Source organism: Poecilia latipinna, unplaced genomic scaffold (assembly GCF_001443285.1).
Source record: "Poecilia latipinna isolate Pla-1442-1.1 unplaced genomic scaffold, P_latipinna-1.0 Scaffold252, whole genome shotgun sequence".
In the NCBI taxonomy this organism is placed as follows: domain Eukaryota; kingdom Metazoa; phylum Chordata; class Actinopteri; order Cyprinodontiformes; family Poeciliidae; genus Poecilia; species Poecilia latipinna.
In genome coordinates, this window is record NW_015112868.1 from 483,899 (window position 1) to 498,424 (window position 14,526).

The window sequence follows — 14,526 nt, forward strand, 5'->3', positions numbered from 1 at the left end:
GGTTACATAACAAATAAAAAAAAACAGTAACTACAACAATAAACACATATGGATTCAAAATAGAGGCCATAGATCAAAACAAAAGGAATCATTATATTATGAAAGCACTTTATTACTTCATTTTGAACGATTTGTAATTTCTGCACCATATTTCCTCAGGACCTCAACCACACCAACCTCAACCACACCAACGAACAGTGATCTAATAACTAAACTTTCTTTACTTGATCTATTGCTGCATCTTTAATAGCCATATTTTACTCTGGATGTTCCCCTCACCAATATTAAGACCCTGTTATTGTAGATTTTTTTTTCCACATTCAAAATGCATTCATTATTACTCTCTCAATCACTTACAGTTCCTATATCTGCATTTCAATTTGAATTTCTCACAACTGGAATCATAACTGTGCACCTCAGAGTCAATTACATACACAACAGCTGCTCCATTTTATAAGCAACAAGGAAAATCATTTGGAAATAATAAAAACAGCAATGGGCCTAAACTACATTCAGTTTTATCCAGTTTAAAATCAGGTTTAAAATGCTTCAGAAAACTGATTAAAAAGGTTAGTTTGTTTAAAGTTAACAGTCCTTTTACTAGCTGTGTTATGCGAAGAGGAGAAGGACATTATGTCTTAATGAAATTTGAATGTGCCGTCTACCAGGGAGCAGCTGTGTTAGTCCATCTCTTTAGGGGTGTGAATATATGTGTTATTTGATCCTCTGGTGTGCTGCATGTCTTAATAAAGTATTTGTCTCTTGCCTGAATGTATCTAACCATTAGGGCTCTCTATACCCCTCAACTTTACATGCATATTACATTACAGAAAAAGTGATGTACTCTTTAAATATAAAACCCATATCTTTGTGAATAAAAATAATAGTTCTAAATAACAGACAATATGCTGCAGTGACTTAAAAGTGATTAGCTGAAGGCTAAAAACTGCGAGAATATTTCAGATATAACGCAGAAACGTTTCGTAGACAATGTGGAAGAATGCATTCTGGTCAGAGGACAAAATGTAACTTTTTAACCCACATGCAAAATTCAACTTCTGGCAGAAAAATGAAACTGCACACCATCCCCAGAGCAAAACATGTTAGTGGCAGCATCCTGCTGTGGAAATCGTATTTGTTGAGCAAAATCTGGCAAGCTGGTCAGAAATGAAGGGGAGATGAATGGAAATGAATACCAGAACATTCTGGAAGAAAATCTGTTAGAAGCTATAAAAGACTTGAGACTGGGATGGAGTTCAGACTTCCAGCACAGTCAGAGTCAATGAAATGTTTTATAATAAAGTGAAGGCATTTATTAGAATAACCTACTTAAAGTTCACATTTAGATACAACTGAGAATAATTTTTGTTGAGCAAAACAATAGAGGCTCTTCATGCAATCTCACTGAACTTGAGGTATTTTTCATAGAAGAATAAGTTTTGCCAACATGGCAGAGGCACACTGATAAAGACGAGAGCTGGCTTCACAAAGTATCGACTCAGGAGATTGGATTAAAGAACCCCTTGCTGTGTGCCACACATTTCAGATGCATTATGTGCAAAAGTTTATGAAAGACATGCAAAGAAACTCCTGCGCTACTTTCTGCTTTTCCATCACATAAGAACCCATTGAAATACATAGAAGGTTGTGGTTCCAACTTGTAGCTAGTCATACAAAAACATGTGAGAGAAGATTTTACTTTCACTCCATCAAGATGAAACTAAAACCAAAACTGTTTTGGAAGAATATAAAGCCTTAAGGAACAATGGTTATGTATTTTAATTATATTTAATTATGAAAGAAAGGTTGCTAACTGAAAGACAACTGGGAAAAGCGTCTTGAGCTGCAGTTACTGCATACGACATATTGGGTAAGACGTTTGAGGTTCAGAATAATATATAGCTCTGTAGAAAAGCATAATTTTACCCCAGACTTACCATAGTAACCTCTAGTGTTGTAATTCTTAGTGTTACATGGAAATCTCTTGTCCTCTTGACCTGAACTGATGTTACAAGCTGCAGAAATTTCCATAATAGGAAAATGTGGGACAGGGCAGAGCATATTCTCGACTGCAATCAGGTTTAATAGCAAGTCCTTTAAAACAGGATCATTCATGTGATTTATATGTGTTATCTTTAAACTCAGAGGAAAGGTTCAAGTACAACAGGGAGCGAAACAGGGAAAATGGTGGAGGGCTGCAGTATGATGCATGATTTTAGCTTCTTTGAGCCAAAAGATTTCAGTGAAAGGAAATTACTAAATGTTTATAGTATGGAGACATTTAGCATATCTTTTAGCCTCTCTCTCCCTCTCCGCCTCTCTCTCTCTCTCACCGTCCCGCTGTTTGCCTTTGGCTTCATACACAGTTTTGATAAATGATTTTGCATATTGTGATTACCAAGGCGAATTTTTAGCATATTGTTTTTGGAAGATTTGGCTTCAAGCACCAGACCAGAAATCAGATGTACTAGTGCAGCATCAATTTGCAATAGTTCAGGGTAAGCAAACCCCTCTGGTCCATCGCATGGCTTCATTCATCAAAATTAACAAAAGAGCTTTGTTCACTTGCTTTATGACGCCTGGAAGAAATAGGTAAAAACTGCATCTACATGGTCTAATACACGTATTGTAATCAGAGTTTGAGTACAACAGAGGTCAATTTTAACTTTTTCTCCTCCAGCATTTCATTTTAAGTCGCCTTCAGAACAACCAAGTGCTACAAACCGCATGTGGCTTGATCACAAATCCAGTTCTATATTTAAAACCTTGAAATCCACAAATCAAACCCAGTGAGAGGTCACCTAATCTATGTTGACAAGTGAAACAATAAGTGTTGTAGCAAGTGGCAGGAGTGTGTAGCACACCAAGAGAAAGGACAAAAATAAACACAAAGCCAGGAAACAAAAGCAGTCGTGTTCAAATAGCACTAGACATGTGTAAAGCACCGAGTTTCTCATCATTTCATCTGAACGCTAAACAGGTACGCAGGAAAGATAAACAGCACGAGCAAAAGTAGCTTCAGTTCTCAGTTGAGAAAGATGAGATTCACACAATGACAAGTGTGCAAGAAAATTTCAGAAAAATAAAAAAGAATGAAAACACAATTCATTGGAAACGTACCTCAACCAGCCTCATCATGTTGCGTGTTTCTTAGAAATAGGTGGAGCAGATCTGAATAACAAAAACAAGGAATTGCACCGGTGTTTAAATGGTAGACTTGTCACAGGTTTTGCTTGGCCTTGTTATTAATTTCAATATGTTTTTTTTTTTTTTTTATCTGCATTTTTAATCTGCTTGGAGTGCAGATAGTCAGTTCAGATCCTCAGACTAATTGAGACAATGAAGTGTTTTATTTTTGCTGTCGAGATATAAAATCGTGACATATCTCCAAGGACTAATGGATTGTTGCTGACTTCAAATTTGTTTATTTATCCAAGCATGTTTGTAGTACCACAAAAACAAGCTTACTTTCAATTGGAGTGCGTTTTTCCCCCCTCTGTTTTTCAGTAGTCTAGTAAAAACCAACCTCTTGTTGCTTATCTTATCTGAGTTAAAAACCAAAGAGGTAACGAAAGTACTGAAGACTACCAATGCATATTGAATAGTAAAATTGTTGGTTACCATGGAAACTGAATGCAGCCCAGAAAAAACGTGGTGTCTTTTTAGCCAGGTTCTCCTGCAGCTCTGACATGAAGAAATGTGACAGATGCTGTAAAAAGTCTGTTTAATATTCAACCTCTGAAGAAAATTTGTGCTTCATTGACATCCTCGAGAGCAGAGAAATTTGTACTCAAAAATTTATTTTTAACATAAATACAATGGAAAAATCTGTATATGTTTCACTTGTATTTTCCTTTTTTATTTCTTGTAGTGGAACGTTTTAAGTGGCTTTACTAGATAAATAAGAACAATCAATGTGAAAATATTTCTGCCATTTGAGTCTGCTGTACATAATTTCTGGAAACAGCAAGAGACTTTATTAAATATTGTATCTATGCTTTGCCATTTTTTTTTCTTGTGTAATTATTTCCTTAATTTCCAGAAGAAAAAAAAAATCAAAAATAAAACTGACCTAATATAAAAATGGTAATGTGCACAGCTATTATTCTATGTTGACTGACACCAGCATGCAGGTCCAATGACGATTTCACATATAATCTAAATGAGAATATGCTTTTTGGAAAAACACGTATCGGCAAGACAAATTCGAAAGTGGTAAACATATTCAATGACTTTTTTTTTTTTTTTTTAAAAAAAAGCTCAAAACCACTCATTGAAAATGTACATAGAAAGTATTACCTTTATCTTTTTGTCCCTCAGAGTGATAATAAACATGGACATGTAAAATGTCTTGCTTCAGCAAGACAATTTACCGATGCTGATGCTCTACAGGTCCACTGCAAAGCAAATGTAGATGATTTATGTTGAAGCCCATCTCTTAATCACTTGGAAAGAACACGGCCTCATGACACTCTGGCAGATATTTTGGATTTTTCCTTAATGACTACAGAGACAAGTTGCAGATGACTCTAGCAGACGCCGTCTTATGGATCACTACAGTTCTGTCAGTGATTAAATGACTCATCTACCTATGGTAAACAAAGCCCCAGTAGAGCATCTTGCATCCATCACAAAATGTCTTTGAATTTCTGAACCTAGAAGAAATCCATCATACCTTTAAGAAACCGAGCGTGCTGCGTGGTCTCTGTGCAAACCCACATACACATATTCAGCGGACACTTTATTATGTATGCTGGGTTTTGCCAATACAATTCAGCAATTACAGGGCAAGTTTAAATTACCACTGTAATTTTCAACAACCATCTCTCAGGTTTATAAATGAAAAAAACAAAAATAAAAAAACAAACAAAACAAAACTGTCGTTGTTGACTGCAGAGTTTCGAGAGGCAGACTGGCTCAAAATCATAAGCGACAGGAGCTAAAAACTAACAGCAATCATTACAACAGTGATGAGTACAGTAACTGAGGTGTGTTCTCCGAATGCGCAGCTTGTCAAATTTTGAAGCCGATGGGTTACAGTAGCTGAAGATGGCATCAGTTGCCACTCCTGCCAGTTAAGTACAAGAAACCGAGTCTGTAGGTTTCCCTCTGACCGGACAGTATCATATTTAACAAACATTGCCCGATCCAATGAGTCTTCATGTTAGCTGTAACATTCAAACAGTGGGGTTTAAATTTGGCCTGGACAACATAAAAGCATGGATTCATCCTGCCTTGAATCAATGATTCTGGGTGCTAGTGATGTTGTGCTTTGGTGGACACTTTCTAGCTTTATTTCTTTAGTATTACATCTGGTTATACCCATCTGTTTATGTTGTCCTTTTACCTCACATGTTTTTTGTGGATCCAACAAACAACATGTTGGATGGAAGCACCAGATGTGAATACTCGGATTATTTCACTTCACACTGGTTTGTTTAAAATGACAAGACACTTTATTGTACTCCAGATTAGTCTAGCAGAGCACTTTTGCAATGTGTAGGAATGACTGATTTGCATTATGAGTGTGCAGATAAATCTGCAGCAACAGCTGAATGTCATCATATGAATACAAACCGAGATCTAAGAGGAATGTTTCCAATAACGTTTTGAATCTCTACCATGAACGTCTAACAAAATAGTGAGGTGTAGCTGATAAGGTGATCAGAGTCTGATTAAAGGACGTAAATCGAACTTCAAGCTTTCCCTCGACCGCATACTGCGAACTTGAAACATAAATAAGTTGGTTTTCAGTACTTCCTGGAGATAATTTTGTGGTGAGCTGAAATACTTCAACCAGAAACAGATAAAAACTAGAATGATTTAGATGCAGAAAAAGTCCTGAAAAACATGGTAAACTGAGACATCTGTGAAAAACCCAGTTGACAAAGTATGCCTGCATAACAGCTCTGCAGCAAGAGTCTCGTCATACACTTGAGGAAACCCTTTATAAGCCCTTCTCAGGACTAATGTGTCCCAGCCGGGGAATTCTTCACAGCAGCAACCTCAAAAAAGGGCACTTTAGTATGTATTGATAGTTGTGTGAGCCCAGCGACCGCGGTGATGTAACAGATCTTCATGAAATTGCATGGGCAGCATTGTTGCCGTGGACGACCCCGAGGCTCAGTTTGATTTCAGCAGATTAATTTAGCTTCCTCTCTTATGCAACACCATCTCAGCTTTCTTTCAGCGGCCTCACTGATCCTGGGGTCACCTTTGACTCCTGGCATGGGTGGCTAGCTGCTACACTGCTCTCCCTCAACAACAGCACAGAGGAAAAGAGCAGCACACCTGGAAAGGTTTCAAGATCAGAATGAAACCTGGTTGCAGCAAAGCAAAGCTGTTCAGCAGAAGAGCACTTATTGAGAGGTGAAACAGATCTGATGGACGATGGCATTGATGAATAACACAGCATGGTGTGTAATTGTATAATTGAAAAGGTCAAACAGTTTAACCAGACAAACTACACAATTATAAAAAATACGAACAAGAAATGACGCAGCAAACTAGTAGGTTATTGCTGCCAAATTGAAAACATATTTTAATCAGAAATATTACTGAGACTGAAAGATGTCAGTCAATAAAACTATTTTGAGGGGATCTGTAAGAATAGTTCTCACACATTTCAGAGACCAATACTAAATTGCCGTTTCTCCAATTCACTGACACAGTTAGACTGAGGACTGTCATCATGTCACCTTTAGTGGTAGTTACTAAGCAATTGCTCCCTCAAAGTGTCATCAATTTCAACAAAGCTCCTCCTTGGAGCTGCAGTCTCCAGCCCAGCTTGGCCTCACAGAGGCACCACTCTCCTGTGACTCCCCCACTCAGCTCCTTCAGACTAGCGGTAGCAGCAACTAGGGTTGCATTTGATTATCTTGAGTTCAAGATCTAGAATACTTTCATTGCCTCCATTTCAAAATCTGATCTGCATAGACTGTTCAAACCTATTGAATATTTCTAGAGTCAGAAATTGTTTAGCATGCAGTTTTTGATTTATAATGCCTTCTTTTTGTTTCTGCGAGCAGAAGAACTGCATTTTAATGTTTTTTTTTTTTTACGACCACATTAAAATGAGAAAAACTTAAAAGCTGCGATATATGAACCTGGACTAGATCATTTTGTGCTCATAGTGTATTTTTAAAAAAAGTCCATTTCTGATTTGTAAACTTAATCTGTAAATCTGATGCACAAGCAACATCTGCAAACAAACAGCGATGGACGACAAAGCAGCTTTTGTTAGAGCACTGGGGGTTTACTTTTGTTTCAAAGAAACATCTGATGGGATGCTGGAAAAGACTATTGTTTTGCGCAAGTTGTGCAAAAAGAAGTAAAGCTATTCAGGCCTAAAATACCATCTCAGCAACAAAACATATTGCAGCAAGCACAGACCTCCACAATGCTGAGGAAAGCATTCACAGTCAACATTTGTAAAAAAGTATGTTTTATATAATTACATGAATAATTAGGAGTTCTTGAAACTCTTGAAAACAGTGTATATTAGCATCTTGCATCCATCTAATGGTTGAATAACCTGAATAACAAAATAATACATATATTTGAAGTTGAACTCATGTGTCTATTTTTTCAATGATATATCTTGCATCATCTCACCTTGTGATCTATCTGTACCGGTACATGCCTGTAGCACATATTGCATGGTTACACTTCAATGATGCTCCATCAAAAGAGCATATTTTCCTTTAATTAATTCCCGGTAAATAAATGAAACATCTGCATGTTGTCTTCAGAAAGGGAATTTGTAAATTGTTTCACTGTCGTCTGAGTTTCTTTGTGAGAAGTAAAGCCATCATGACTGAAGTCGCTGTTGGGTCTGAACGCTCTCTCAAACTGAAAATGCACTTTAAGGCTACATTAACCATTACAAGTACACTAAAACTGTGTGGGAAACAATTGTCTCTCTGTGCTAATCTGGCAGAGTAGTCTCATAAAATTCTCCCATTGGCGCAGAGGAAGACTCTTGGAGATAAGTATGCTTTTCTGCCTGAGCAGAATTGCTGGAAGCTGCTTTAATAGACTTAAACCTCTTAAAGAATGTTAAACCACTTACTCAGCAGTACATATAGCCAAAGTCAACAGGCTAGTCTCACCGCAAATGTTGCCCCCTTTTTTTGTTTTACTGTCGTGCATATTTATCTTAAAAGCCAAATCAAGGTCACACAGTCAAGTCATTCTGCGCTCTCCTGCCTGTTTCACATCTCCACGCTCCATTTGGAACTAAAGAAAAAGTAACAAACTGCCAGAGATCTACAATTTCTACCTTGGCCGCTTGTCTGATAACGAGCCAGCAACAGGTGAAATTTGGCTGAGTCTATCCGCTGTTGCAGCTTACATTTCAGACTCTAGTGCAAGCGTCATTAGGAATCATAAAGCAATCTGCCGTTAAGTGAAAATACGTGCTGGTTTGCAAAACCCGACTTTGACATGTCCACCAGTATTTCAGAGGATAAGTGTTTGCTGAACAGGCGCCAACTCCTAGGACAGTGCTGGGCTGTGAGATACAAAAGTGGTGAGTAGTGACGCTCTTGGAATATAAAGAAAAGCTGATAGCCAATTGATCTTTAAACTGAGGAGCTAAGCTTCTCAGCTTATCCCATCATTGTGCAGATAAAGGCGATTAATGTGGGAAAATCAGTATCGAAACAACAGGATTTTAACAGATGGACTCATTCACAGGCAGGCCGGATAAAGTATAGTCTTGAGAAACTTCTGACTGAACTGTAAAGATGGAAAAAATTATCACGTAATAGCTGAGGGTGTAATTAGGGTTAGAAGCACAAAGGCCTATAATTAGACCATCTGCCAGTTAATGGGATCAACATAAATGAAGGTTTTAAAATCATGCAATACTATATTATCTCATTTGTGAGCTTAATGTATGCCTGTAGTGTGCGGGTGTACATGACTGGGGGTTGTTTCTCAGTCTGGAGAGTTGGAGTAAGACTGTATCTAGGAGATCAGATCTTAAGGACCAAAGTTGAATGAAGGCAATTCATTTAGGCAAAACAGCGTAGAAAACACATGGATCACATGGATACTGCAAAGAGTGGAACCTCAAGTTAAACTAGGAAACAGAAAACAAAGATCTCGTGGTCATGTTTTTTTTTTTTTTGTTTTTCTTGCCAAAGGGAAGTCTGTCTCAGGAACTGATCATTTGGTGGGATTTTGTCTAATGAAATTGGTCCAAGCTTTTATCATGAGCACTATATGAAGGTGTGCGCTTTAAGCCTGATGATTTGTTTTTGCATTTCTGTTTAAGACTCAGTGGTGCAAAAAGTGGGTATGCAGCGCATACAACGCATAGGGGCGCAGCACCAGAAGGGGCGCCAAAACCCTGTCTGGAGGGGCGGCGTGCCGATTATGATTATGTTTTCCCATACACTTCAGCGAGCCTTACGCTCCTTCACCTCACGCACCTGATGAGGTAAATCTAGTGTGAGTTTCACCCTCTCAACCCTCGCCTCGGGGAGGCGAGGATTGTTTTTTTTCTACGCTGATGTACGTTCCTTCCTTGGGGGGAGGGGAGGAGGGCGCCGATTTATGTTTTTGCATCCACCAGAATAATGTGCAGTTGCGCCACTGTTAAGACTCATAGTCTGAAGTAAGAATGAAAGTAGTTTTGAAGTTGTGTTGACTGTTCATCGAGTTGCTCGACAACACTGGGTCAAATAACGGCACATCTTTAAAGAGGCTGGACTTTCCAGGATAGGAGACGGAAATTTAACAAGAATTTCCCTTGAAGTGGGAATTCCAACTGGGAAACTTGGAGATCACCGACCAGCCCTGGAGGCTGTATAAGCCTGTGCACATGTCAACTAGGTCCAAAAAACAAATCAACAGATTGGCTGCAAAACAAGCTTCAGAGTTGGCAAATGTCTCTTATGTCAGGTTTTTAAAAACACTACATTTTATCATCTAAAGACCGGTATTTAAAATACTTAAAACTACTGGAAGCTAAACGCTAAACAGAAATTACTTAAAACCTAGTTTAAGTTGACGCCTACAAAATGCTCCTAAACTCTCTTCTTCTTAATTCCCACGAACCCAATATCGCCTCACCTTGTAAGGAGGAAGCACACCCCTAATTATGGCACGTCATTTGGTGACAAGTCTTTTATTTAAACACATGATAATCACTAAGAGTGAGACATTCCAGCAGTCTGACTTTGTTCCAAAAAACATGGCATACATGTCACAACATGACATCATGTCTTTTCTCGAGCGTCTTCTTGGAAGAATACAACGCTCTCGTTCTTCTGCAACAGCTTTGGGCTGAGCAGCACCATGAGGCCAGTGAACCCGAGATAGCGGCACTCCAGCAGCAGATACCAAACAGCCCATCATGAGACAGCATGCTTCACGCCGTCAACCACACTGCAAGAAATGAAGTTAAACGGCACGATCGCACAATCCTGGAGTCTCTTCTATTTTTATTAGTGGTGCTGACAGAGTCTTAGCTTTAAAGAGAAGCAGGGCCATTTTTGGGAAGGATTTAAAATAATTACAGCGGCATCCTGAGGGGATTGTGATTATCCTTATTTTTTTGCCTAGTTTTGAATTATTCATGGAAAACAGAGATATGTTTCCAATGTATGTTATAAACGCATCTAAATCTATAGCTGGGACACACTTGAGGAGGTTTGGTGCAGTGAACAACTGCTGTTAATAATTGAGAAGGACCTGTTTGCCTTTAATTTCTTTGATGTAATGACCCTTTAAACGGCACTTGTTAGAATAGATTTTAAACATTCAGAAATTCCTCCCTCAGGGAAATTGCTCTGAAACCAACAACCGTGGCAACTAAACAGTCTACCTTATCTCCCACCATCTTTTTCCATTGGGTCATTTTGGTGGTGTGGGGAAAAAAAAAACTGTGTGGTTTAATGCATCATCTTTTAATCTCTTAAGTTAAAAAAAAAAAAAAAAAAAAAACTGTGGGAAAAATTTCCAGAGGTAGCAGAGGTTTACAGACATGCTATCATGGAAGTGAGGATGAAGAGGAGCTAGGAGCTAAATTCTTGTTGATCTTCAGTAGGATCATGTTTGCCATGTAAAGGGTAATATTTTTAGCTCTAAATACACAACAGACTGTAGCTCTGTATGATAGAAACAATACCCTAAACATGTTTAAGGTAACACAAGAGAAACACAAATGTAGTCTTTGTTTTAATTTTAGATGTAAACAAAGGGTCAAAAAGAAAAAAAAAAAAAAAAAAAACGCAGCACAAATTGGGACATTTGCCATAAAAAAGGTGAGTCTAAGTATATGACTTACCAAGCAGTTGGACTCCTCTGGTTAGGCCATAGACATCGATGAGAGCCCAAAGGGGCTCAGCAACATGGACGCCACTGAAGAACAGCATGGGGTTGGAGTTGTTGATACAGTAAAACACTCTGCCCTTCTTATCGACCCAGAAAGATATGACATTCCCCTCGTTAGATAGTTCCTCTGGCAGGGCTTTTGCCCAGAAGCCGCTCTGGGAGACGAGGTCGGGGCAGGCGTACTTGGGCAAGTTGTCCGGATTTATCCTCGACGGGTCTTTAGACGTGAAGCCCAGACGCAGCGCTCCGCTCCAGCAGCACTGCTTCTTCGTTATCTGGAGAGCGGATAGAGTCGGATTAACAGCCACTCAAATTATGATGAATCAATATTACCTAAGGTGCTCAGTAGTTAATTGACTTGAATCAAATTAGAATATCTAGACAATTTCACACACATCATTTCTAATTACAACCACAATTAAAGGTACAATCACCCACTAATTTAATTTAATTTAATCAGTCTTACTTCCACAAAGAGAAGGGAACTTGTTTACTGTCTCTGTGAAAAGTTGAGAGCTCTGCACTTTATGCATCTGTGTGACTGATTGATGAAAATAAATCCTACATAGCATGTTTACATTTTGTGACGTATTGTTGGAAACGTTTCAATGATTCATTTTGTCTCATCCGTCCAGGAAATACACAATGTGGTTTAATGGGAACTACTGACATTACCAACACATAAGTAAATTCAAGCCTAATTTGCTGAAACAAGGTGAATGTAGTGAGACTACTCTTTTATGTAAAACTATGCAAAGCACTGGAGTAGTGTATTTTAAATCCCCAGATTCATTTTTTTTTATCTTCAAGTAGCTTTATTCCTTAAAATCAATTTCTGAGAGACTGAAAGCAAACAATTGTAGTTGCGATGTGAAAGTAAACAGCAGCTCTAAAGTGGTTTTAAATAAAGTCCTCTTCCGTTCATTACAGCAGTCACTGGATGTGCACAACTTGTCACCTGGTAGGAAAACCAGTGCACCTGGTAGGCACGGTTGCAGACTTTTAGAGTAAAATAATTTTTTTTCATGTTCCAACATAAAATATTATAAATAATGCATGAGATCAATGTCAACAAAATATGGTAAATTACTATTCAAGCATTAATTTAAGTGATCCCCAGTATCACTGCACATTTACATCATCAGTGATAGGTTGTCTCTGTCGTCTGTCGTCTTTCTTGCCAAAAAACGCTTCGCTCTCCATCCAAGGGAAAAATTCCCTCCTATGCAGGTTTCAGAAATGGATCCACTGGCAGTGCAGTGCATGAACATCACCTGACAAACAGCATGGGCGCAGACAGAACAGACCTTGGATGAACACTATAGGCATAGGCTGCTGGAGGATAAACTGACCACTTTTCCTCACTTTGCTACTCTCTTCTTTTACTGCACTCCAATTTGCATTATGTGCCTTCATTTAGACTGGTAACTTTAAGTTTTCTATTAGTTGTTTATTTGCACCATAGACCTTGTCTGCTGTTCTGCTTGGCAGTGTTGCCTTCCTGGAGGAGGGCATCAGCTGAGATAATGCTGCTGTCAATATCAACTAATCATTCTCCATCTCCTGCTATTAGTTTTTTACTTTCATGAACTTGGAAAATAATCCTACATCAGTTCTTCTCTTTCTTTTTGTGCATCTGCCTTGTCTTCTCAAACCCCCAGTTGGCCGCTTGTACTGAGCCAGGTTCTGCTTTTACAAGGGAGTTTTGCTCTCCACTGTTACTACATGCATGCTCTGTGTGAGGGGCTACTGTAAGGTCAATGATCCAATGCAATCTGCTGCATTTCCTTAAGTGAAACTCGCCTTTAAATCTTTTTTTTTTTTTTTTTTTGGTGGTAAACAGTCCAAATAATTCATTCAGGGTTCCATATGTATGTTTTGGTGTGAATTTTAATGTTGTTGTGTAATTCTTTTTGTTCGGCATCATTTTGCCTAAAAAAAACTCTCACTACTGGCCCCTCTGGTCAAACGGTTCATAGGCCGTTGACTTTTCCTATTGGTTCAAAGAGGTTTGCATTTCAGTCCCTAGTGCCAAGCCACAAGCATTGCTTAAAACAACATATGTGTTTCAAACCTACTGAGACTGGTCACGTTGGTATGTTTATCACCTGAAAACGATTTTTGTCTTATTTTGACTCACTATTTACTTAGAATGTACGGCTCAAGATAACAGGGTTCCTCATATGGCAGCGCTTGCCCTGCTCTCTCGCTTTTGAGACATAGATGGCCTGATAGGTGAAGTGGAAACTTGTTTTAAGCTGCCGCTGCTTTGGCCCACACAAGAACAGCACAGAGAAAATCAAAACAGGAGAGCAAAGACTGGGGATGAAGAGAAGGCGAAGAATAACAAGATCATACTTGCTGAATGAGTCGGCCATTAGAAGAATTAAGAATTTGTTTTTTTTAAAATCAGAATCGGAATTACCAGCTTTCCGAATAATTTGTGTAGAAACTACATGACAAAGTACATGACATAGTAAAGATATCGTTGTCTCTTCTGACTGGCAAACCATGCAGAATTATTAGGAACACATTTACCTTCAGCCGAACTTGCTCGTAAACAGCGATGGGCCTGTTGCTGAAGGTAATGGCGTTGCAGAAGCTGGCCTGTCTCTTGACGGTTCTCTGTGACAGGTCCATAATAATCTGTGAGCCTTTGGTGCTAGGGTGGAACTGCAGAGGGAAGGAGGACAGATTTCCACACGGCTGGATAGGCGGGCAGCGCTTCGGCTTGTGGTGGAATCGGTGGGGTGCTGCAGGAAATGGTCCATTTAGAGAGTCTACACGGAGAAGGAAAAGTTTGGTCAACAGGTGTGGAGGCACTAAATCTCCCTACAAGCATGGTTTGAAGCAAAACAGCCAAATGTTAGATTAGAATATTGAATTATAGACTTTCACCGCACACCATTTCACATTAATAAAAACTGACAGCTGCTGTCACATGTCATCTTCTCTAAGAAAATGTCAGCTCATGCAACATCCGGCTTGGTAAAAAGACTTTACTTTCAAATCACTGACTGATTTGTGAAGGTGCACAATTGTAGATTTTCAGGACGTTAGGTGTGCAAAGCAGATAAATACATACCATTGACTTTAACAGGTGTAATAGCAGGGAAAGGTGCTTCTATAAGGTACTGACACCGTAAAATGTGTGTTACGCTTTCTGAATGTTAATTGTAGGAA

The 14,526-nt window shown here is 38.8% G+C and overlaps 1 protein-coding gene across 1 annotated transcript in view; it reads right to left on the reverse strand.

Annotated features, from left to right (window-relative positions):
- Nucleotides 1-14,526, reverse strand: part of neurl1ab (neuralized E3 ubiquitin protein ligase 1Ab) — a 41,023-nt gene that overhangs the window by 14,966 nt on the left and 11,531 nt on the right. Inside the window, exons 2-3 of the mRNA XM_015032860.1 lie at nucleotides 13,882-14,123; nucleotides 11,297-11,618 (exon numbers count right to left, since the gene is read on the reverse strand). Of these exons, the coding sequence (XP_014888346.1) occupies nucleotides 11,297-11,618; nucleotides 13,882-14,123 (564 nt within the window). The remainder of the gene's footprint in view (nucleotides 1-11,296; nucleotides 11,619-13,881; nucleotides 14,124-14,526) is intronic.